General features: G+C 40.3%; 1 protein-coding gene across 7 annotated transcripts in view; it reads right to left on the bottom strand.

Moving 5' to 3' along the window:
• The window catches only part of ATP8A1 (ATPase phospholipid transporting 8A1), a 233177-nt gene that overhangs the window by 8150 nt on the left and 198785 nt on the right, over positions 1 to 26242 (bottom strand). For 6 of the 7 annotated variants that reach the window (XM_045056433.1, XM_019829563.3, XM_019829564.3 and 3 more), the window contains 2 exons: positions 6560 to 6648; positions 5744 to 5836 (listed from right to left, as the gene is read on the bottom strand). In XM_045056433.1, coding sequence (XP_044912368.1) covers positions 5744 to 5836; positions 6560 to 6648 — 182 coding nt within the window. Of the gene's footprint in view, positions 1 to 5743; positions 5837 to 6559; positions 6649 to 20557; positions 20935 to 26242 lie in introns of those variants that run through there. The other variant, XM_045056434.1, reaches the window with a different exon arrangement.

The following is a 26242-nucleotide window of genomic DNA, read 5'->3' as shown; positions in this document are numbered from 1 at the left end:
GTGAGCAGGGGAGGGGCAGAGAAAGAGGGAGACACAGAATCTGAAGCAGGCTCCAGGCTCTGAGCTGTCAGCACAGAGTCTGATGCGGGGCTGGAACCCGTGAACTGCAAGATCATGACCTGAGCCGAAATCGGACGCTTAACTGACTGAGCCACCCAGGCGCCCCATGGCATCTATATAAACTTTTAAAATTCTGGCAGGTGGGGCAGAGATCTACTCATCTTATGACCACCCAAGACAATCTCCTTATGTAAATTCCCTTGCCAATTAAACCTGACACCTATGAATCTGGAGTGGCCTGCCTCTTTCTTTGGTCTCTCTCTGTCTCTCTTTTTTTAATGTTTATTATTTACTTTTGAGGGAGAGAGAGAGAGAGAGCGAGCAGGAAAGGGGCAGAGAGAGAGGGAGACACAGAATCTGAAGCAGGCTCCAGGCTCTGAGGCATCAGCACAGAGCCTGACGTGGGGCTCGAACTCACAAACCGTGAGATCTTGACCCGAGTTGAAGTCAGACGCTTAACTAACTGAGCCACCCAGGTGCTTCTCCAAGGAATTTATTATAAAAAAAGAATCCACCAAAACAGAGATCATCACAAAACAGAAGACAACTTTGTGAGGATCCTTTTTGATGCCTTGGCTTATATTCAACATTAGCTCAACACGACATGTCTATTGCTGGATGTGAGTTTTGATTTACAATGCTTCCACTCCAGTTCCACAGTAGGGAAACTACTAGGTTTTTGTTGTTGTTGTTTCCTGGACAACACCGAACGCTTGCTTTAGTTCTTGTAGAACAGAGTCCCTCCTATGAAATATAAATGCCATTCACAGGGGGGTGCTTAATAAATAATAAGTGATGATGATTTGTATTTGTCTAGTCTTATCCTACCTTTTGGGAACTACTCATCATTTCAAAATTATGCAGTTCTAGGCCCTTGATGTTTATGGGTACTGATGTTACTATCAAGGCACATTATACATTGCATTGGTGACACGCAAACATTAATGGATATGTTAAAAAGTTCAGCTTTTCTTGAACAGCTTAACACTGTGAGAAGAACAAAAAGACTTTAGATACCTTCTCATTAAAACCCCATCCTTTTTTTTTTAATGTTTATATTTGAGAGAGAGAGAGAGAGAGAGAGAGAGAGAGAGAGAGAGAGAGAGGAGACAGTGTGGGAGCAGGGGAGGGGCAGAGAGAGAAACAGAGACAGAATGTGAAGCAGGCTCCAGGCTCTGAGCTGTCAGCACAGAGCCTGACATGGGGCTCGAACTCACAGACCACGAGATCATGACCTGAGCCCAAGTTGGATGCTCAACTGACTGAGCCACCAAGGCGCCCCTAAAACCCCATCTTAATTACAACTGTTAGTCAGTAGTTACTAAATTTTGTATGGTCTTTCATCATTTACATACCAAGCCATGCAAATTCTTAATTTGTTCAATGAAATTATGCAACTACCACTTAAATATTGTTACCTTATTTCCAAGCCCACTAAAATGTTTCAACTTAGATATCTGGTGGAGGTAAGGTGTTTCAACACACTGTGTTTTAAAATAATATTTCATTTAAAAGCACTAAGGAAAGCCTAGGTAAAACCCCATTTACTGTCCCGGAATACATTGCCTTAAGGTATTTTCGTTTATTTTTGAAGATTGGTTAAGTTTGCATTTGACTTTATATTGGGTTGACAAAGCTACTTTGGTTGACTCATTAAAATGGATCCCCAGAAAGTAAAAAACCATCCAGACGTGGCAGCTGTCCGGTAGGTGGTGGTGGGGAGATAAACAGTGATTATAACTGTCCTGATCTCTGCTCTGGAGGAGATAATACTTGTCATTCTGTCACTTTTCTTTACAAATGCTGAGTAGAACCATTATCACAGTGATAAGAGTAGGGTGGAGGAAAACATCTGATATATGATCCTGTCCTAAACCTCTACGGAGGTTCGAATGTAACACTGATAGAAATCCAGTGTGAAAACTGAGAAACATAGTTTCTTTTCTATTAGTTTGGGGGCAGTGTTAAAATTGCTTTTTTTTTTTTTTTTAAAGATAAATAATACAGGGAAAGGCCGAGAGAAACCATCATCACCATCCACATGGCCAAGTTATCTGACATCCATACTTCCATACTCTCTTCTTTAAAGTCAAGGCTGTAGTCAGTGCTATCGATAATAAACAAAGTATGGAAAGAGAACAAATGTCCAAAGACGGATGAATAGATAAAGATGTGGTATACACATACAATGGAGTATTACTCGGCCATCAAAAAAGAATGAAATCTTCCCATTTGGAACTACCTGGATGAAACTAGAGGATATTATGCTAAGCGAAATTAGAGAAGACACATACCATATGACTTCACTCATATGAGGAATTTAAGATTCAAAACAGATGAACAGAAGGGAAGGGAAGCAAAAATAATATAAAAACAAGGAGAAGGACAAACCATAAGAGACTCTTAAATACAGAGAACAAACTGAGGGTTGCTGGAGGGGCTGTGGGTGGGGGAAGGGCTAAGTGGGTAAGGGGCATTAAAGAAGACACTTGTTGGAATGAGCACTGGGTGTCATACATAGGGGATGAATCACTGGAACCTACTGAAATCATTATTGCACCATATGCTAACTAACTTCTATGTAAATTAAAAAATAACAATAAAATAAAAATAAAATAAAATAAAATAAAATAACATGAATTTTCATGGCCTCAAAAAAAAAATAGTCGAGGCTATAGTGAAGGACAAATTAATGAGGAATGATCTGAAGATCCTGGGGAAAAATTCTATTTAGTAGTGGCTGATGATAATATGCTGGCTTATGTCTATGGTTGGATAATAAAACATGATGGATCTCATTATCACATTTGCCTGTACAAGATGTATATGCGTGCTTCTCATGCTTATGAAAGGTATCCCAGACTGCTCTGCCTCCAATGAGCCCAGTGTAAACATCCCTTATTTTAAAGCACTGGGTTTTTGAATTCACATTTATTTGTGTTATTTTGTTTTAGAAAAGATGTTACACACAACTTATTGATGTAGATCTCCAGTGAGATCTGAGAGGCCTCTATTCCAAAAACTATTATTTCTGCTATAAAATATATGGATATTTATATCATAGAAAAAAAAAACCACTGTCAATGCCTTTATATATATGGAACAAATGGTTTAGGTTCTTCCAGCAAATATTTGCTATAATCCTGTGAGGAAAAATTGAATTTCAAACTTTTTTGTATTTTGGAATTATAGATGCTTATGCTCCCGAGCGTTGGGGCCTATCCACAAAAAAGTAACAGCAGAGACAGGGTTTCAGGGCATATAAGTTATTTTCTTAACCAAAAATAATAAGCTATACCTACTTAGTGATCAGGGGCAAGACTTGCATTTATTCCCCCAACATTTTAGACTTAAATTGAATTCCACCATAACCCAAGGTTGAAAGCAACATACTGTACTTAGATGATCAAACACATCTCCCACCCCATCCCCCCAAATTTCATTGTAAGATTGGAGGGAATATTCCTAATTCACTGGATAATATGGTAATTGACCTACTATTTCCACTAAACAAGACTGTCTCAACCAAAATGTTTTAGTTTTTGAACATGAGTAAACATAAGACATACATTATTGTAAGTGCTAATCTGGATACAGTGCTTACAAGTTATAGTTTCTCTGATGCAGTTTCCCTTTATGTACAGCTTGACTTCACAATAGAGCTTAGTGGAGACTGAAACAAATTGGGGATGGCCAGCTTACAAGATGGCATCATACTAGGACAAAGAAGTAAACCACTGTTACTTCTCTGGACATGACTAATTTGGAGAGTGTAACCTGTGTAACTCTAGGTTCTTATTTATCGAATTTTTATTTAACTACCCATGAGTCAACCATCTATTTACCACCCACTACTCAGCCATCCTTTCACCCACTCATTCATTCGTTCATTCATCCCTCAGGTCATTCTCTTGACCATTCGATCACCCATTCAACAAATGTTTATCAAGTGCCGTTATGTTCCTGGAACCGTGCTAGGTGTTGGGTCTCGGTAAAGACTAAAAAGGGGGCCTCTCTTTCAAGGAGCTCCTTCTCATAGGGGAAACAAGCACACACATTATGATACAATAAAGTAAATGTGACAACAGAGGCACAAAGTACCCAGACAGCAGAGTAGGAACTAATCTCATGTAAGAAAACCTGAGGTAATTGCGTCGGAGCCGGGTTTTGAAAACTAGGAATCAGGCCGCCCAGTCTGGAGGAGGGTGGCAGCTTCTAAACAAGGGAGCAGCCTGTGCAGACTGGGAGGTATAAACATGGTGTTCTGGAGCTGAAATAAGTCTGACATCACTAGACTACCCAGAAATCACAATTTCGCCCTCTTTGAAAATGTAGATAAGATTAGCTAACTTTCTTGAAATTTTACATCCATCTCATTCTCCAGGATTCCTAAAATAACCCTGGCAGTGGGGTGCCTGATCGGCCCAGTTAGGAGAGCATGCTACTCTTTTCTTTTTTTTCTTTTTTTAATGTTTATTTATTTTTTGAGAGAGAGAGAGAGTGTGAGTGGGGGAGGGGCAGAAAGAGAGGGAGACACAGAATCTGAAGCAGGCTCCAGGCTCTGAGCTGTCAGCACAGAGCCCGATGTGGAACTTGAACCCACGGACCCGTGAGATCATGATCCTGAGCTGAAGTCGGACGCTCAACCGACAGAGCCACCCCGCCAGGTGCCGCCGGGGTGACGGATTTGTACAGGACTGTCACGGCGATCCAGTGTGACAGTGCATATGAAGCGATCAGTGCAGCACCTAGCATGTAGTGAGCGCTCCACCAAATGGCGGTGCAAGGACTTGTGCTAGAGAGGCACAGACTGGTGGGTGTGTGACGAGCCCTCCTGGCCTGAGGAGAGTGAGCCCAGGCTGGAAGCCAAGGTCTCAGCTTGAGTTCCCAGTCTGACACTTACTTAATCCTATCAAACTGGGTAACCACAGTGGATTGTGATGACAGCGACAGACACCCAAGCAAAGCAGTTCCTATGGTGTAGACACAACCTGAGCTCATGTTAGCGCGAAGAAGGAAGAAAAAAGTAAATTCCTGGTATTACCTTCGTAATTGTGTTTTATTATAGACGGCTTTCAAATCAGTTTAATCTCTTTCTTATAATGCTTTGTGAATTTAGTGCATTGGATTAGGGGTCTAACCTTGCTCTTTTGAGGGAGTGGTGCTGAGGAAAGGACCTGGAACACATAATTCACTTCATAGACGACCCATGCCAAGGTCAGTTTCTAATAAGCACTTTGCCCTACGCCAAGCTCTGATTTTCCTGACACGCTATTTTATTACAGATACGGTTTCAAGCTAAAAGTCTTTTTTTCCTTTCATTTCAATAACACACTAATATTTGTAACCACCATTTATTTAAAGCTCATTAAGCACCACACACCAAGCTAGCTTGATCAATTAGATCTTATTTAATTCTAAAAACTATTCATGAGGTAGGTAATATTGCCCCCATTTTCTAGACGAGAAAACTGAGGCTCAAGAGCATTTTGCGACTTGGCTAAGGTCACACATAGCTTAGTGAGTGACAGATTTGATTGAATCTGCATCCCTCTGATTCTGAAATCTATCCATGCTGCTACTTCCATGTAAAGTCATAAATATAAGTTTTACCACTTATTTCCAACCACGAATGAAAGACAAAAGTTCACTTGGAAAAGAACGTATTTAGTGTGTCTTTTACCTCTTTCCAAGCACAACTGCCCCTGGGTCTTGAGATTTTGCCTCCAGCTCCTGAACTTCATCTACCAATGTTTTAAAAGCAGTTCTCTTGATACTGGAAAAAAAAAAAAAAAAAAAAGATTTGCATGTAAATCTTCATACGAAGACTTCACACTTTACAAAACTGGTTTATTAATGTGCTGCTAGGTACAACAGTAATCAGAGTACAGGCAACCAGTTTTCAATAAGAATCTAAAAATTACAGTAATTTTGAGCATGATGCAATTACAGAAACAACAGCCTTAAAAGGAATGGTTTAGGTTTATAAAAGTTAAAACTCTCAGAGTTATTAAATAAGCATCATAGAATTAACTTTAGGGATATCTTTTTTGTGTGTGTGTGTGGGAAGAGACAGCATTTTAAAACTGATAATCGTTGAGAAAAATGAGTACAGTTTTAGTTCCTTTCATTCTATATTTTATATAAGCTTTGAAACAGGCAGGCAAAAACCTTTTTTTCCCACAACTATTGTTCATAAATAAAATATATATGTGTTTGGAGATAACAGAATTTTTTCTTCTACCTGGATTTTTCTGGCTGATTTCTAAAAATGTACTGTCTACTATTAATAGAAAATACTTGCTCTACATCTTATTCAGTCTTTAAATTAACTTACTTTTCTAATTTCTGAATCACTCATTTCTTCTTTATTTATCAGGCAGCACTAATTAACACTACGAATTCTCACTAACATCATTGAGCTGATGTTACAACTGGAGAAATCTGAGGATTAACACACATCTATACTTTTGTGTACACAGCCGAATAGTATACTTACACCTTGTAGGCCACATCAAGAAGCAGAGACGCCACGGGGATAAACAACAGGCCCATCCAAAAGACTCCGGAGCTAAACAACATGGCAGCCTGGGTAAACCATCAGAAACAACATTCCTTTAAAAACTAAGACATACATCATTCGTGTTTAGTTTTTATATGATTTTAAGCAAAATAATTTAAAAATATTTCATTCTGCAAGAGGATATATAATAACTAAATCCAAACTTGTGCAGAATCTGGAATCAAAAGCCAAATGTGTTAAAACATGTCTTTGCTACATCTATTTTTTCCCCCCTCAAGTAGCTAATATAGCAGGGTTTTACCATGTGCCAAATCTTTTCATACTTTTATGTGAGATTTTTATTACTGTGGTCACTATGCGGAGTAATAAACTTTGACCTTCTTTTATAACTTAGAATATCAAAATCAATCTTTTGGAGCAAACGTCAAATATACTCTGGCTTAAATTCTCTTATACTACAACATGTAAAATAAATCCTAGTTAGAAACTAAATTTTCTATTTCTGGCCAATAAAAATTAACTTTGCTTTTGTAAAATATTACATTAAAAAATCATCCAGATAAATCATGATATGGTATAATCAAATTAAGATATCTATGATATTAGGCAGAATAATCTTAATTTTTGTTCAAAGATTTACATAACTTGCATTGATATGCCCTGTTACTGCTAAAGTCAAACCAAATATCTACTGTGCAAAACTCAAAGAAAAGTGTATTAAAAATATTTATAATCATTCCTTTGTATCAAATACTCAATGGCTATATCAGAACCTTTTGGGTTGCAAAGAAAATGATTCTATGCTTAAAAAATTAATAAACCTATTAGGTATTTGCAATTATAATAAAATCCCTTTGTAATGTAATTAGATTATACGGAGTTTAAAAGGAATATGCCATACAGTAAAACCAAAAGAAATACTTTGTTTCACTTTGAGTCTCTGTTTACTAGAGTAAGTTTTCAGTACCTATTTAAGTGCATAAATGTATGGGCAGAACTCCATTAAAAAGCAGTCAACTAATGCATGTACATTTGCACTCTACTCAAATTCACAAGGATTTTTTTTTAAACCAGGTGTGGCTCAGGACTTAAAAACGATCTAGAGTTTTATTCTTACAGGCCAATATGCAATTACATATTAACATTCCTAATCAATCAGTCCATACCTAATACAAAGATTACTACTTTTAGATTATGTTTGAGATTACCTATTCATTCTGACCCTCAACTAAAGACCAGGTACTGATGTTTAATTTTTTTTTTTTTTTGCATTAACATGGGCTCATTGATATAGACTGTCAGTTGAAGGATGCTACGGTTTCTTTTTCCCCATATATACGATTAAATAGCTCTGAGCACGTTCAAAATAAAAACACGGTATTACAAAAGAATTTCAGAAAATAAATGTGGCCACGTGGATTCAATGAAATAGCACCTATATTCTAGACACCGACAAGACGAAAAATATTCACATAAAAGTCACTTTATTTTATAAGCAAAACATGATCTTCAACATGTTTGCTGACATCGTCTATAGTGAAAACCAACAATTACTATGTAATAGGAAATGTCTATCAAATCAGTGGGATTTGTTTAGATTGAAGGCAGCTTTTTAGTGAGGTAAGGACCGAGAAAAAAAAAAAAAACACAACAACAACAACCCCCAAAACCACCACATTTCTTTTTCCTCCTGGGGGGAAAAGGTAGCTAAGATTCTAAGTCGCGTAACGGAAAATGCCCTCGTTTGCGTGGCTTAATTTTAATCTATTTTAATTTAGGGGCCAAAGAAGAAAGATTTATGCTTGCCCTTGCCACCTTGTATTAAATGTCGCTGGTGGAAAAGGCAGAAGTGGCGGAGACTCTGGGCTGCTAATTCTGACCATTGTGATGTTAACTATGAATGGGGAACAAGGAGCGCCCACTATTCAGTCCACCAGCCTTTGGCTTTACAAATGAACAACATGAATTGAGGGGAAAAAAGTTTTTCTGCGTCATATCTGAAAGCCTGTCAGATTTTTTTTTTCTTTTGCAGAGTTAATCCAAACCTAAAAGATTTAAAGCCGACATTCGCATTAAAGACAGAGTCTCTTTGTATTTTTTGGATGAAGGGGAGGGTGGGGGGGGGGGGGAGAAAAAATAAAATCCCACAGAGGTATTTCCTTCCTTTCTGTACAAGAAAGCTCCCCCTCAGTCTGTAGAGACCATTTTTGTCTCTAACTTTTCACATCTCGCCACTCGCAGGCAGGTCAGCTGGGGAAAGGCGCCCGATCCCCGCAGACAATGGGGGTAACAGGAGCGGCCTGTTCGGGGCTGGGCTCGGGCTCCCTCCGAGAGCAGTTTGCAAATTGCTCTGAACGTGGGAGACTGCTGGGCCATGCCAAGCGGCCCCCACGGCCCCTCCTCGAGGCCCTGTGAAGCCAAATGGAGGCTGCCACAAAAGTGGCTCCCGGGGGACTTGAGAAAGGATCAGCCGAAGTCGCCGCAAAGCCGGTAAACTGGAGGGCACAGGCCTGCGCTGGGAACAAACGAGCGCTTGTCTCTGCACAGCGATGCTGGCTCACCATCGCACCGTGCGCGCTTCCCAAATGAACTAACGCAGCCTGAGAACCTGAAAACGCAGGTTCGGAGGAAGGAGGAATTGCTCTGAAGCTTCCACGTGAATGAACTTGCAGGGAAAGAACATTTGGGAAAGCAGGCGCGGACGGGCATTTTGGCCAAGCCAAGGGGCTTGCCCAGATAAGAGGGGCTTACCTTCAGCCCCACCTGAGGTGATCCCCTAGCACCTAGTTCCCACACTAGAGAGAAACACTTCTTCCCCTTCAGGGCCCCCAAGTTCAGTCTTGTAGGAGAGAGAATTTACAGGTGCTACCTGCCTACACAACTTCGGGGATGTGGTTCTTAACGCTAACCCTCTTTTTACGCTATAAACGTCAGAGTGGTGCACTAGGATTCTTATTCTTGGATAAAGTACAGATGTTGTCTAAAAGAGAGGGCCCTTTGGGGAGTCCTAAGACTATCTCCTTGGACCCTGATTGGAGCAGGACTGATGATAAACAGCCCTGGAAGGAGTCCTGGCTCTGCCCTTCCTTGCTCTCCCATTTGTGGTTAGTAACTCCCAGCCTCTGCTTCCTCAGCTAGAAAGCGGGCTGGAAGAATGAAACCCCGTGGTGTTGGTAGAGTGGCTGCTTTTATTACTGACACAGATGAACAGACTTTCCTTTCTTCATTTAATTTTCAAATTTCTTAAAACACCCCAGGTCTTTTTTACTTTCTAGTGATCTCTCCTATGAGCTTTGAGGAAGAAAATTTTTGTCACAGTATCAAATTAAGTCTGAGCCAGTCTGTAAATGTAATGGTTTTTGTCGCATTAATGTCACAATACATGCTGGTCTCAAGACTGAAACTGACCAAGGTAACTGACCACTAATAAATAAATTGCCATTCATCTCAATTTGCTAATTTAAGAAATGGAGACAAATTATCTTTTTCATAACAATTATTAAAGACTGTCTGGGCATAATATATTAATTTGGGACGGAAAATTAGTCAGAAAAGAGTGCTATAAATCTTGCTTAGTTGTTTTTCAGGGAGGGCAGCAATATAAATTCCAAGGAGGCTAAGAGTTTATGTCAATAACAACCAAAGACCAAGAAGTGATTATTAAGTGTCTAGATAAAGCTTTATAAAAGGCCTTTCTAAGCTTAAAAACAGTAAAACAAAAACAAAAACAAAAACAAAAACAAAAAACTACAAAAAGAAATACTGTAAAGAATGGATTTATAAAAATGTATAAGTGCCACATGTTTTAAAAGAACATAACTAAAAAGTAAATGATAAACAAGAAACTGGGAGAATGCCACAAATATATGAAATTCTGCATTAATATCTGATAATAAAAATAGACCATTTGTCTTCATAAGAATAGCTAAGATCCCAACAAAGAGGCTAAAGACCAGAGAAGATTTTCACAAAAGCAGCAGTAAGTAACCAGAAACATGGAAAAGTGCTGAGCTTCTCTGTAGTCATAGAAACACCACATATTAGATCAGATTTAAACAATTCACTATCACAGCTGGTGTGGGGGCAACAGCTCTTTGTAACAATTTATATTTCTATTGGCAATGTACTCACCTTTGGGAAAGGTATTTGGCAATGTGCATCAAGTACATAAACATATTCATTGCTGTTAATTTGATAATTCAGTTTCTGGAACTATGTGCTGAAATTTGAGACAACTTTTGCATATAGGTTAGTATCCCATGAGACTTCTGTGGTCACTAGTCCTGAGAGCACTACCCCCGAGAAGCTGATGTAATGTCCCAAGGCTTAGTAAAGGTATAAGCGAACCATAGCAGCACCCTCTTGAAGGGTCACATCACAAAGCAGCATATTTGAGGCTTTGAGAAATCACTGTAAAGACCTCTACTGAACCCACCTTCCTCCTGTCTGTCCATCTCTCCGTCCTTCCATCCTTCCATCCTTCCTCCTGTTCTTCCTTCCTTCCTCCCTCCCTCCCTCCCTGTCTGTCCTTCTGTCCTTCCTTTCCTCCCTCCTTCCCTTCCTCCCTTCCTTCCTTCCTTCCTTCCCTCCCTGCCTTCCTTCCTTCCTTTCCTCCCTCCTCCCTCCCTCCCTCCTGTCCTTCCTTCTTCCCCTCCCCTCCCTCCTTCCCTTCCTTCCTTCCTTCTAGTTTTATTAAGTAATCTCTACACCCAATGTGGGGCTCAAATTCATGAGTCACACTTGATCACCCAACTGAGCCAGCCAGGCACCCCTGAATGTTTTTTTTAATCAAGGTTTCTCTAAATGTATTTATCTACCATGGAATACTTTTGCCACAGTCTGCTTACTAGCACATCCCATGGAGCTAATTTGGGGGAATGCAAATATTCCTCGTGGGTTCTTTTAAATAGCAAAACATCAGTGAAAACTAACAGGACACCATGTGGCTGGTTATGTAAATGTATACCCATATTAGAGAATATTATCCTAGCTGTTAAAGACGCTGTTCACAGACTGTAATTATTAGAAAACTAATTGTCTAAAAGAGCCCTAAACAAAGGGAAAGGTAAGATATCCTGCTATTCTGTCAGGAGGCTTCTGGTATCACGTAAACACACACCCTGAGAAGGTTAGTGTTTTCTATTATCTATATGGGGATCAGTCACAATCTCTTCCCGTGGCTTACATCTCTTGCCTGTACTTCAGACTGTCCAGCTCTGAACTTGAACGTTGCACAGTTACTTTGAACTTGATCCGTCTCAAATTGAACACACACTGTTTTCCCCCCAAACCTGCTCTTCCGTTGTGCACTCTATCTAGAGAATGGCTTCGTCACCAACTGTGTATGACGCAAAACTGGGCTCTAGTCTGGTCTCTTTATACCACCAGCTTCCGTTGTGCACAGTATCTTTGGACCTACTACGTGCTTTTTGCCAACCCCGCTGCCATTATCCCCGTCCAAAAATGTGCCCACCCTTGCTAAAAGCCTGCAAGCTAGACCTCTGACTCCAGTGTTGCTCTGCTTCTAGCCTTGTCTCCACACTGAGGCCAGAGGGACACTTCCAAAGTACAAATTAGATTTTAGCACTTCTTGGATTAAACCCATTCAGTGGCTTCGTACCGCCCTGAGGATAGAGTGCAAAATCCTTAACATGATTTCAAGACCTTGTCTACCTGACTTCTGATGACTTCCCACAAGTCATCTTTCAAGCCAGCCCCCATCTCTAGCTATACACGTGTCTCAGTTCTTGGGATGTTCCCGTTTAATCAATTTTCACATCAGGTTGCACTTCCTTCCTTAGACTTGGGTTAGCTGACACTACTTTGGGCTTCCGTTTTGGTGGCACCTATCACTCATTTTCTAGGTGCTTCTTTATCTTCCAGTTAGACCATAAACTCTATAAGGGAAAGAAATACATCTTGATGAATTCTCACAACCAAAGTGCTTAACCAGTAAGCAGGTACTCAATAAATGTTGATTAATAAATATGTTCTTATAATCCAGTGTTTGGAGAGACTGAAAGTCAAGAAGGCTGGAGCCCTGGGACTATGCTCCTGAGATAGGGCGGTTACAGTTTGCTTGGTTTCTTGTGTTCTGGCAGGAGTTATCCTGGGAGCAGCTATAACGAGGTGTTTATGTGATCTGGGGAGGTGGGAGAAAAGGTTGATCCGGCTCCTTAACAATCCTTTTTCAACCTAGGTTGTCTTTTCTGTTAAAAAAGCTGAGCAACATACATTAAAAGCGACGTATGTCAAACTACCCTTTCCCTCATCTGAATTAACAGAAAGATTTCAGTGAGTGAACTGGGGAAAAGTAGGATGACTGGAAAAGAGGACATTTTAGAGGGGAGTCGGGAAAGGATGCCGAACGTGCAGGAAGACAAGGAATGTCTCCTACCGACATTAATGAGGACTTTTAACAGCCACATGAATACTTTGCGACATCAAATAAAAAGGAGGTGACATAATCCCAGCCTTCCCCATCTCAACAAACACAACCTTTATTCTGCCAGCTGCTCTGGCCCCAAACCCGAGAAGCCATCTCTGCTTTCTCCTTTTCTCCCAAACTGCACATCCAGTCTTTGGCAAGTCTGCGCTGCTCTACTTAAAAACAGAGCCCATACCAATGTTCACAGCAGCAATATTCACAACAGCTAAAAGGTGGAAATACCAACAGACACATGGATAAATGAAATGTGGTTTATACATACAATTGGATATCAGCCTAAAAAAATGAAATTTGGACACAGGCTACAATAATAGATGAATCCTGAAGATACTATGCTAAATTAAATACGCTGGACACAAAAGGACATATACTCTATGATTCCACGCATATGAGGCACCTAGAATAGTCCAATGCAGAGGCAGAAAGTAGGATAGTGGTTGCCAGGGGCTGGGGGGAAGGGGGAACGGGGGGTTTCAGTTCAGGATGATGGAAAAGTTCTGGAGATGGATGGTGGTGATGGTTGCACAACATTGCGAATGCACTTAATACCGCCAAACTTAAAAATGCTTAAAGTGATTGGGGTGTCTGGCGGGCTCCATCAGTTGAGCCTCCAACTCTTGGTGTTGGCTCAGGTCATGATCTCATGGTTCATGAGTTCAAGCTCCGCATCTGGCTCTGTGCTGACGGTGTGGAGCCTACTTGGGATCCTCTTTCTCTCCCTGTCTCACTCTCTCTGCCCTCCCCATGCCCTCTCTCTCTCAAAATATACAACTACGTAGACTTAAAAATTGTTTAAGATGACAAGTAGTAAATTATGTACATTTTGTCAAATAAAAAATGTTTAAAACTTGTAAGGATTCTAAGAACAAAACCGTCCTCCCTTGCAAATCCAGACTCTACCCATTTGCTAGTCCTTCTGCCCTGGCTTCAGTTCCCACTGTGTCTTCTGATCTTTGCTCAAGGTCATCTTTCCAGTGATGCCTTTCATGACCACCCCAACTTAAAACAGCACCCCACTATCACAACAGTAGTTTCTATCCTCTTTCCTACACCACGGTTCTCCATGGCACTTACTACCACCATCCAGTGTGCTACAGAACAGACATACTTGTTTCCATCTCCCTCTCCTCCTCCCCCTTCCCTTCCAGAATATAAGTGCCTGAGGGCAGAGTTTTCGATTTTGTTCACTGCTGTATCCTTGGCAACTAGAAACTGTCCTACAGTTTCAACAAACTGTATATTTGTTGAAAGAATAAATTGTTGGATCACCTGGGTGGCTCAGTGGGTTAAGCACCCTACTCTTGATTTTGGCTCAGGTCATGATCTTATGGTTCCTGAGTTTGAGCCCCATGTGGGGTTCTGTGCTTGCTGACAGCACAGAGCTGGCTTGGGATACTTCCTCTCTCTGTCCCTCCCCTGCTCTTTCTCAAAATAAATAAACATAAAAAAAGAATAAATTGTTTAATCAAAGTTAAGTGTACAATTAAGGGTATTAAAAGAAAAAAAAAAGACTGGACCAACATGTTAACAGTGATTACCTTTGAATACTGGAATAATGTTTTTTCTCACGTTTTCCCTATTTTCCTTAGTGACTCTAAGCCACTCACATAAATCAAAATTACGAATTTTACTTTAATAAGCAAAATTATCATCAATTTTCACTGATACAGAAACATTCAAAATAGTTATAATAAAACCACTATTTTCAGGCAAATCCTAACCTCTTTTTCTGCATTTAGGATTATCTTCCTAGGCTTAGTTACAATAATGAGGAGAAGACGTATTTGCTTTTTTCCCAAATGGTTCTCTAATTGGGAAGAACAGATGATTCAACAGTGATCCTCCTGTTTGGAAACATAAACAACTTGTTTCTTTGTGTTTCTGTCATTTGTCTGATTTTCTAGTTTTCTTCTCATCAACCATATCCATATCTGGCTAAAGTCTCTGCTGTTGCTGCTGTGAATGGGACCTTTCATTTTCTTTGTGTAGGAGGGCTTCTCTTTGAAGATTTAGGGCTTCTCCAAGGGAGTTAACAAGTTTTGGGGAAAAAAAAATCCCAGCACTTATTATATATAACTTATATATCCCATTACCTGCTTCTTGGGATTTGGTCAGTAGGGTGTCGGACCCAAGAGGGCAACTGTTCTTTCCGGCCATGGCACCTCTGAAACATCTTGCTAGAGTAACCCTTCCTGTGCAGGGATGGTCTGTGCTATGGTGGGGCGACCCTCATATCTTGCCATCTCCCACTTCTCTCTTTTTTCAAAGCCATCCAGCAAGTTAAAAGCTCACTTAACTTCTCTCACCTGCTCCTCTCAGTTAATCCTTCTGGTCTCCTCTGTAAGCATCTTCCTCATGAAATCATTTTCGTCAAAAAAAATTCAGTGCTCAACCTCAGGTTTTCAGGTATCGTTTCTTTTCATACAAACTTTCTGGGTCTTGCCAAGCACGTCGCAGCTCTTGTCTCCCTCCCGTGCCTCAATGCTTCGTCTCTGCTCCGCCAGCTGGATATTTCTTCAGAAAAGGCACACTCTGTGTCCACGTCCACTCCCATCTCATCCAGCCTCAGTTACCCAAGTGGTCATTTTCTCAGTCCCTAGTCTCAGGGGAACCGGGAGAGCCGATTCACAGAACCTGAGATACAAGGATCCTTTTGGTACCTTGAAGGTTGAAATCCACACCTTGAGCATCTATATTTTTGTGGCAAAATACCAATTTTATGTAAACAGAATATGACTTAGTATATCAGAACTGTGCCTCCTTCTGGCAACACAACCACGGATGTATGGGAACTTCATATCGGCTCATCAAAATCAACACTGCTTTCGGACATTACTGTGCCATTTGAATTTAAACTTGCAAATGTTTCTGAAAATGTTTCTGTGTCCAAGGCTTGGGAAACACCATGGTGTGACCCTGTCAATGTCTCTAAGTTGAGTGAGGCTTTCCCAGAGGCTTGAGCCTGTCTGTCTAAATTAATTGTGGTACCTGGGTGTGGGGTTGAATTTGGAGGTAACTAAGGATCACTGGGTCGGCACTAAGTGGTACATTCACCACCTGATACTTTAACCAGAGAAACTTCAAGCTCATAGGAACTTTGGCTTGAAGACATGAACTTCCACTGAAATCCTTCAGGGGCTACACATGTGGGATAGTGTAGCTCAAAACCTCCCTCTGATAAAACCCAAAGACAGAGGAATTCACATGCCAAGTTCCATGTTCTGGTGCTTATTACTGAGAAAAGTCTTTGATGTCTTATTTTAGCTGAAAAAAATTCTTGCAAATTTTCAATTATATTATATTCACGTCAAAATTTAAAATGTTTTTCACCCCTCGTAGTTTATTATTAGCATTTATCTATCACGCCCTCTGACCCAAATCTTTATTCTATGGTTTCAGGTACTTTCTAGAACACTATGTATTTCATCACAATGAAAAGCCATTTGCCATGGCTTAAAGTAATGATGTTGATGACACTTAAGGAGGTTTCTGTGATCGAGTCTTTGCTTAACTTTTCAACTCTAGCTCCAGACATTCTCTACCTTAGCAACCCCAAAGTCCTTCTTTGCTTGGGCTGCCCTTTACTTGGAAAGTCTTTCTCCCCCTCTTCTGCTAGCCGCTGTGTATCCTGATCACAGTAATTAGCATCCATCATAATTACCTGTTGATCTGTTATTTTATCCACAAGACTCAATCTCCCCAAGAGGACTCTCTTTTTTCACGTAATGATCCACTGACACCCATTATAGATCGTGACACACAGGTACTCTGTAAATCTCAGTTGTATTGAGCTGACTTGGGCTCTTATATAGGATGAATTATTACTTTCTCCATAAAAACAGACAGAGCAGAACACCCAGAAAATAACTAAGGAGAAGGGTGTTTCAAATAAACTCCAGTATGTTTGCAATTATTCCCAGAAGCTCTTGCTTACTCAGAGACAAAGGAAACCCTTGGCTTGGAATAGTCCAAATAAACAATCAAAACTCTTAGAAAATAGGCACATGGCTCCAAATCATAGACAAATATGCAAATTAGATACCAGCTCATAGCATTCATGCGCTTTCCCTCCCAGTGGACATTTCAGGATGGTGGTGAGGGGCTCAAGCAGGAGCGATCACCCTGGGGGACTCAGAACCAATATTCCATCTAGCTGTATGATGCAAGCAGCAGACTTTGTATCTCCACCCTCTGGCAAAGGGAGTAACGAGAAAATAAACGATTAAGAAAGATGTTCGGAGGCAGGGCAGGAAGAGTTAGTTGGGACCTGAATTGATAAGTTAACTTTTTTAAAAAAGGAAAGTAAAATTTCACTCTATACACGTGTATACTGAGAGCTGAACATGCAAAATAATCTTTCTGAAAAGGAATCAAGAGCGCTAGGATATATGTGGCTCTGAAACTTTATTTTCTAGGGATCTAGTTCCCAGACAGTGAAAACAATTAAGAACAGAATTTGTTTTGTTTTAATCTTATTGTACTATTTAAAAAAATGAGAACAGAATTAGTAACCAAATATTCTTTTTATTATAAGAGAGATAATTTAAAAATGTTATGATGTTCCTGGGGAAGTTGTGTAAGACAGGGTTCATTATCTCAGTGCTCAATCTGTTTACCTCTTCTATCATTCCTGCAGGTTTTTATAATTTTGTGATGGCTCTTTATCTCAAAAACCATCTCATAAAACATCAATCGTTTGATTACTAGTAATACAATCTGTGAAACATGCCGACCTATATTTCAGATTGTAGAAAATTATTTTCAAAAAATTTTAAATTCACTCTCCAGCTTTATTGAGACATAATTGACATGTGACATTATGTAAGTTTAAGGTGTATGATGCATTGATTTGCTACATTTATAAATTGCAAAATGGGTACCATTAGCATTAGCTAACACCTCCATCCTGTCACACAGTTAGCATCTCTTTTAGGAAATTATTTTTAAGAAACTCAAAAATTCAAAAAGCACTTTGCTATAAGAAAGACACAGAAAGGTTGTTAAATGGCTTAGGTTGAAAAATTACTGACTTTCATGGCAAAATTTTCTAGTTGTTCCCCAGTATATCCCCTCTCCCCTTCTTAGATGCAAACACTTGACTCTTGGCTGGACACTTTGTCCTCTAGCTCAGACTATATTCCTCTGGCTCTCTTGTTGCAGCTAGGTGTGGCCGTGTTACTAGTTCTTGGCCTGTGAGATCTAAGCGGAAATGTGGTGGGTGCTGTCTAGGAAAGAGCATCAAAGACAAAAGGTTAATCTTTCTTCTTCTTCCCTTTCTTGTTGGCTGGAATGTTGGTAAAGTGGCTAGAGCTGAAGCAGCCACTTTGGACTATGAGGAAGTACACTAAGGTTGGCCAGTGCAGCAAATACAAGAAAGCTGGTTCTTGATGATGGTGCAGCTGCCATACCAGCCTTGGACTGCCTGCCACCACTAAACTTCTTTTACATGAGAGAGAAATAAGTTGCTATCATTTAATCCACCCTTTTTAATATCAAAAAAATATGCCATAACCATTGAGGAGGGCACTTGTTGGGATGAGCACCGGGTGTTGTATGTAAGTCAATCTGACAATAAACTATATTTAAAAAAAGCCGTAAGTTGGGGCGCCTGGGTGGAGCAGTCGGTTAAGCGTCCGACTTCAGCCAGGTCACGATCTCGTGGTCCGTGAGTTCGAGCCCCGCGTCAGGCTCTGGGCTGATGGCTCAGAGCCTGGAGCCTGTTTCCGATTCTGTGTCTCTCTCTCTCTCTGCCCCTCCCCCGTTCATGCTCTGTCTCTCTCTGTCCCAAAAAAATAAATAAACGTTGAAAAAAAAATTTAAAATAAAAAAAAAAAGCCATAAGATAACTTGGTATGGATGATACACGCTAGGAAGCTGAAGTGACAACATGGAACAAAGTAGCTTTTGACCACTCACTGATGATCTCTTTATCTTAAGATAAAGAATCGTGTTCAGTTATGAGCTTTACTGAAGCAGATCATACAGTGACATTTGTGATTTCCTTTACGAGCATTTCTGATGGAATCCCAGGCCGGTTATCCAGAAACAAGCTGTGCTGGTCTCATGAGTGAGAATGCTGAGCTTGGGGGTGTGCTGATCTGCCCTCTGCCCATCTCACTGACTCCTTCCCACCCTCTCCACTCCAGCATTCCTGCCTCAGAGCATGGGCACCTTCTGTTCCTTCAGTCCTGAAATGCTGTTCTTTACGCACGTATCATTTTGAGTTTCAGCTTAATCATTCCTTCTTCAAAAAGACCATTTTGGAGCAGCCATTAGAGTCCTGCCCTTTAGCATATTATCCTGTTTTCTTTCTATCACTTTGTGAAATCACCTTTAGTCACGCATTAACTGACTTAGTGATTGTTTCTCCCTCCCATTCCCTGGTCCCTTCAATCTGCATGCTAATAGGGATCTGGCCTAATTAACTGATTACCTAGCCACAGTGCTTAGCACCCATTAAGCACTCAACACACATTTATGGAATGAACGAATACAAGAAATGAATTGATTCCAGAGAACAGTCAGAGCTCTGCCACACTAACAGCAGGCTTTGCTCCGTTTCCTGTGGTTTGCTCACTGCCATGGCACTTTGGGTGTACCACATCATCTCTTACATTTATGATATCAGCACCCCATCATTAGCAATGAGATTCTTTTTATCTTTTTAATGTTGATTTATTTTTGAGAGAGAGAGCGTGACCGGGGGAGGGGCAGAGAGAGGGTGACACAGAATCCGAAGCAGGCTCCGGGCTCTGAGCCGTCAGCACAGAGCCCGACGTGGGGCCTGAACCCACGAACCACGAGATCATGACCTGAGTGGAAGTCGGACACTTAACCGACTGAGTCACCCAGGCGCCCCTCATTAGCAATGAGATTCTTAAGGGAAAGAACCAACTCCATTCATCTCTGCATCCTCCACTGCCTAATATGAAGCCTGGCATACATTAGTCACCCAATATACATTTGCCCTGCATTGTCGGAAAATATGCTGTACCTATAGACAGCAATGCCAGTTCTCGTAAGGACCCTAAGGAGAGCTCTAATTTCAAAATGTCCTGATTTGCCATGAGAGTTGTCATATCCATAGCTCTCTTTGCTTCTTCGTGTTTCTACGTAGGCTTCTCTCTACAAGATGGGCTTGGAAGTGGCTACGCAACCAGCTGCCTTAAGGACTGTGAAAGTCTGGCCTGTCTCATTTACCGTCAGGGGCATGAGGGCTGTTGACCAACGGCATGTTTTCCTGGATGGGCTTCCAACTGTTGGCTCACTGAAGAACATCTGAGAGAATTCGGCGTGGTTGTTCCCTCTAGTTTCCTTGGCTAAGCACAGTAACCTTGGATGAAGCTTCATCGTATCGTAACACTGCCCCACCCCATCGGCAAGGGCTGGTCTTGTGACCAATAAATCATTACATGCTATCTAGGTAATTAAAAGCTGATAGATGAATAAGGACTATTTCAACCAGGAAATTCCTCATATGTAAAGTAATTTATCGTGTCGGTAAAGTGGGCAACGGCACAATTTAGGAAAATCATAACACTAATGTTGTTTATTAATACCGTTCCTACAGGGGTGACACCAAAGAGTTCAACAAAGATTTTTATTGTTTTTCGGAGAGACTTTACCAACCTCAATCAAGAGATCTGAAATTCTGTAAAACACATGCTTGTTCCTTAACTTCAATTTCCTTCGGTAGTTTTATAGATCCCTTAGGCCAGGGAAAGCAGAACCAGACGGCGCTTGGGAGGACTTTACAGTGCGTGTCTGCAAAGCCACGATGAATTTAAAAGTTTTGCCGATACTAAGCTTCTGGTATTAATTGTGATATGAAACGATCCTCGATGTAGCTTCCTTTTCAGTTTTTAATCTGGTGTACTAACCATAGTGACTAAAATATTTTCTTCTGGAAATAAAAAAAAAAAAACCCAAAACTCAGTAACATCATCTAGACAAGTCGGAAAAGCAGGCTAGCATATGTTTATATAACATAGCACTTCTCCCCAGGGTCTACCTTGCCCCATAAATTGTTGTACTGGTGTGAAAAAATACAAGTCAGGTCTGAAAAAAAAAGTCCTTCTCTTAAATCACAACCATATTTGTGAAGAGGAAGACAGCGACATATTTAAAGTCACAGCCAAGCCTGTCGCACTATTTTCTTTTTCTTTTTCCTTTCCTCAATAATTTCTCATCGTCGGATGTTCTACCTTTGCATCATCCACTGCCCCCACCCCGATATCAGCATTCGGTCGTAATAGTTAATATTTCAATATCTGTGGTACTGGAATACTTGTTAATCATTATCGTCGAATCTTTATTCTGGACAGAGATGCAGAATCACTGTAATGGAAACAAAGTGCAGAACTATAGGAAGGAATGTTCCCAGATGGGAACACCCTGCCACCAACTGAGAGCCACCCAATCTGGCTGTAGCTGGAGTAACTGAAGACTGCATTAAACTCTGAGATATTTGGGGAACAGATTTTTGGAACTTCACGCGTGTAGAATGTGCTGAAGTAAGGGGGAAAGAAGTGATCCGATGGTGTGAAAAGAACCCTCGATCTGTGATAAATGAGTGTAGCTCTTGAGTACAGCTGAAGATAGAAATAATATATACAGACAACACATTCCTTACTTTACTGACCAGATGGAAGTCTTTTGACTGGTGGCGCTGATAGGAAAAGGCATCTAACATCTTTAAAGTTGATGAGGCTGGCAGGAAAGGCCTTAGTGGAGATGGGAGAAGAAACGTAAGAAGAAACAGAGAACGGTGTGTAAGGAGGTTAAGGGTACAGACTGTGTCTGAGTTCCAATCTCAGCTCACTCAAAGCTCTGTGACCTTGAGAACATTATGTAACCACCTTGTGTCTGTGAAATGTATAACACAACTTACCTCACGGGGTTGTGTTAAATGTTCATAGTGTTAAATGAGTGAAGGCATGGAAAGTGCTAGAACAGTGACTGGCCTTCAGTAAATGAGGACCTATTACCATCAGAGTGGCAACCGTACATTCTCTAATGATAATGGGATGATTGGGTTTTCGACTTTATGTGTATTTTTAAAAAATGAGAATGGTATTATTTATACTGGTATCACTGTTAAGAAGAGCCAAGAGTCTAGGTTATGAAATGAGATGGAATTTCTATAAATGTATTTAGGAAGTTAGGTAGGTGTTGAAAAGGGATAGTTAAAAATTTGGGGGCTTTTTAAGAGAGATGGGCCAACTGAGGGAATTTTGTAATTGGCCAACTTAGGGAAACTGATGAGGGCCCCAGGTATCCCAGGAAACAGATAAATCAGAGAAATCAATGGAGTGCAGGCAACATAGTTCCAGGAAGGAAAGAAAAAAAAAAAGACTTTCCCACTTGGGAGTAAGGAAGATCAAGGGCCCCAAAGGGAAGGTATTTCGATCCTTAGGATGTTAGCGGAAACCAGAATTTGAAAAGAAAACCTGGGGTAACTTCTCTAGGTCACTTGCTATTGTTTTGCTTACCACAAAGGTTTATTATCTGGGTTTAAATAAAACAAGGAATGCTTGAAATCAAACACAAGTGCCTGGAGAATATGGTGTGTGCACAGTAAACGTTGGTTCCCTTCCCTTCTTAGTGTTGCAAGGATTTTCTTTCAACATGTTGAAAGATACAACTCTGTCTTCAGATGGGGCTGCAATGATGAACTAAGAATGTAGATTGGAAAGGACTATAAAATCGTGATCTATGTGTGAAGATGCATCAAGCTGAATATAGAAGCATGAGACCTGTACCTGTAAGCTGCCTAATTTGTGTACAATTTGCACCCCGAGATCCTGTTAACTAGAGCAAAATAGTCTGTGCCCTTGCAACACTTAAGATGTTCCTCTGGAGAGAACTGAGTGAAGACAAGCACACAGAGAATCTGAATCTTAGGAGCTGGAAGGTAGCCTTGGATGTGCAGATGATAGATTCTGCCTAAGAATCACTGGTGGCCCAGTGGCACAGAAAGGGTTTCCTCAATGAGCCCAGCATCCTATTCTGTCACTAGACGTCACTACATATTGGCTCTTTAGATGTTCTATTTGTGCTGAAATCTGCCTCTGTATCTTCTGTGCATCTCTGCTTTCTCATCTGTAGAGTGGTTATAATCAGTCTGCAGTGAGGATCCGGGGAACAGAGGACAAGCACTCCTAACGAAATTCACAGACAACACTGTGGGGTCTGCCTTGGCTTCTTTCACTCTCACTCCTGCCATCTGGTCTGTCGGCAAACCCAACTGGCTCTACCTTTAATGGAGATTTGGAATCTGACCACTTGCACCACTGCTGTCCTCCTGACCCATGCCACTGTGATCTCCCGCCTGGGTTACTGTGATAACCTCTGCAAAGGTTTACAACACAGCAGCCATGGTCCTGCCATGAAAACCTAAGTCAGATCCAGTCACTTTGGCTCTTGATTTGGCCATAAGTAAAAGCCATAAGGCTGTATGGGAAACACGACTGAAATCTTGGCACTTGGCCCTCCTTACCTGCTATAATTTTCTCTATAATACTTGTACTTGTCTATATGTTTCACTTAATTGTCTGTCTTCTTCCACTAGAAAAGTGAGCTGAGAAGTACATGAGTTTTTGTCTGTTTTATTTCCTAATGAATCCAGTGTCTAGAACAGTGGCTGAATGATTGAAGGATCTCAGCAAATAGTTGGTGTATTGACTGAGTGAATGCATATAAAGTATTTAGAGAAGTTCCCTGGATACAGTGTTCAATACACTAAGTATTTAATATACACTAGGTATTATTTTTCCTAGATCTTGGTGGCCTTTTTGAATAACTGCTCTGTCTTGCTGACGCCACACAGTGTATCACCATCCCCTAAAATATCACCTGGACCAGGATGGGCCAGTAGGGCTACTATTTTCAGTTCTAGGAATTCTGGACTATCCTGTGGGCCCTTATTATGCTTTTAGGCAACCAAACATGCATACATATTTAATTAATTGTTTTGTTCTGGGAGAAACTGCTGCCACATCAATATAGGAAAGAACTGGGGTCCTTGGGTAGAGTCTTGGAATTAGACACTGAGACTCGGTAGGAGTTGTGACAGAAAGTTACTACACACCACACCACGAATCCTGTGGAGGAGCCTTAAATCCTGGGAGCTACCCCGGGCCCCGTGTTTCATTATGTGGATCACATAAAACATGTCAAGTTGAGGAATGCTAATATTTATACTTATCCTGATGTTATTTATAGTAATATATTACTATATGTAACACCCAATAATATATATGTAGTATATAATACCATTTTGCTATGAAAGTTAACAGATGAATAAATCTTATTCAAGATGGCTGGCCAATTATATATATATATACACACACACACATATGTGTGTGTGTGTGTGTGTGTGTGTGTGTATAATTGGCCAGCCATCTTGAAAAAGATTTATTTATTCATCTGTTAACTTTCATAGCAAAATGGTATTTTATATATATATATATATGGTATACATATATATATGGTATTATATATATATGATGTATATATATATATATGTATATATATATGTGGTATAATACATACAGGTATAAATATTGGTACATAAATAAATTTTTCATATATTTTCATGTTTGTATATATGTATGCTATGTATCTGGCTACACTCTTGACTGAAATATAGAATTTTAAGCTTAGAAAAATGTACCTAAGGGTAGTTGCTTCTTTCTGAAATTAAACTGGATTATAGTAGAACCAGTGACTCTCTACACATAATAAAAATGTTCAAAAACTGGGGCACTTGGGTGGCTCAGTTGGTTAATTGTCTGACTGCTGATTCCCACTCAAGTCATGATCTCATGGTTCATGAGTTCTAGCCCTGCGTCAGGCTCTATGTTGGCAGCATGGAGCCTGCTTGGGATTCTCTCTCTCTCCCTCTCTCTGCCCCTCCCTCACTTATGCTCGCTCTCTCAAAATAAATAAATAAACTTAAAAAAAAGTCCAAAAAATTGAGTATTGCTACAAATATTCTTGGGATCTAACCCTAGTGCCCAGGAAACAGTAAATGTAAATTCTCTATCCCTGAGAATATGAGTGGCATTCTTGTTAAACTCTTTTTTGGCAGTTGCCATGAGGCTCATTTGCACACGTGCATACACACACACACACACACACACACACACACACAGCAAAAGACTTTGTAAGCACTAACTACTATATAAATTTAAAGTATTCTTTTCTTTGAATAAATTCAACAGTCTTACAGTCAAGTCTACAGCTAAATTAATCCGTTTTTCATATTTTCAGTGGAGCCCCAGGTATTTAAACACTGTATTCAAAGAATCGGTAGTAATAACAAGAAAAAGAATCCCTATTAGCACTTCCCCCTGTATGTGAAGTGAAGAGAAACGTGATGGAGTACCGACATTCACTTCACTTTGAATTAAACACAGCATCACCGCAAATCTCAAGAGATGATATTAAGTTCTCTGTGTGGGTAATACCAGGAATTCTACAGGCAAGGGTAGAATTATATTTGGTTGGCAAAAAGCCAATCAAACTTCACACTTCTTTTAGAAGTAGGTGGTCAAAGACTCTGTTCTTGTCATCAAAGCTGTTGGCCACAGTGGCTTAAACTATCTGAATCTCAACATCTTCTGTGACATGCATTTTGAAGATAAAACATTAAGAAGTGAGGTAAAATGAGGTCTAATGAAAATGATATTGAATTGGAATTTTAACCTCAGGGAAAAGCAGGTCCGGTGAGACAGAGAACATCAAATAAAAACAAAGGACTGATTTTCCAAATGGTATCTTCAGACACACATAGTCTCTGATTTTACTTCTTCAGGAAAAAAGGACTCTAAGCAAGGTAAGCAGATGCATTCACAGCTTTCTGTTTTCCTCACAATACATGCTGTAAATTTTCCAGAGTTCATAGTACATGTTTCCAAAGAGGCCTTCACCTCTGGTGGAAGGAAGTACATGCTCCTTGATACGTCTGGTTTTGCTGTAATAGTATATAATACCTCTCTCTAATAAATTGAACCACAAAAATTTTTTTCAAACGTGTCTGCATTCTGCTAATTTATAAAAAGCAGGATGCTGTCAGATAAAATTTCATGAAAATGATCTATAAACCAGACTGTCAAAAGTGAAAGGTACTCAGGCAGTACTTAGGGGCAACAAATCCATGGAAACCACTGGAAATCTTTCCTGTGGCTGCAGGACAACAATGTACTGTA

Source organism: Felis catus, chromosome B1 (genome assembly GCF_018350175.1).
Source record: "Felis catus isolate Fca126 chromosome B1, F.catus_Fca126_mat1.0, whole genome shotgun sequence".
Taxonomy (NCBI): domain Eukaryota; kingdom Metazoa; phylum Chordata; class Mammalia; order Carnivora; family Felidae; genus Felis; species Felis catus.
Note: the sequence above shows the minus strand (reverse complement) of the source record. Positions and strands in the feature narration are given on the sequence as shown.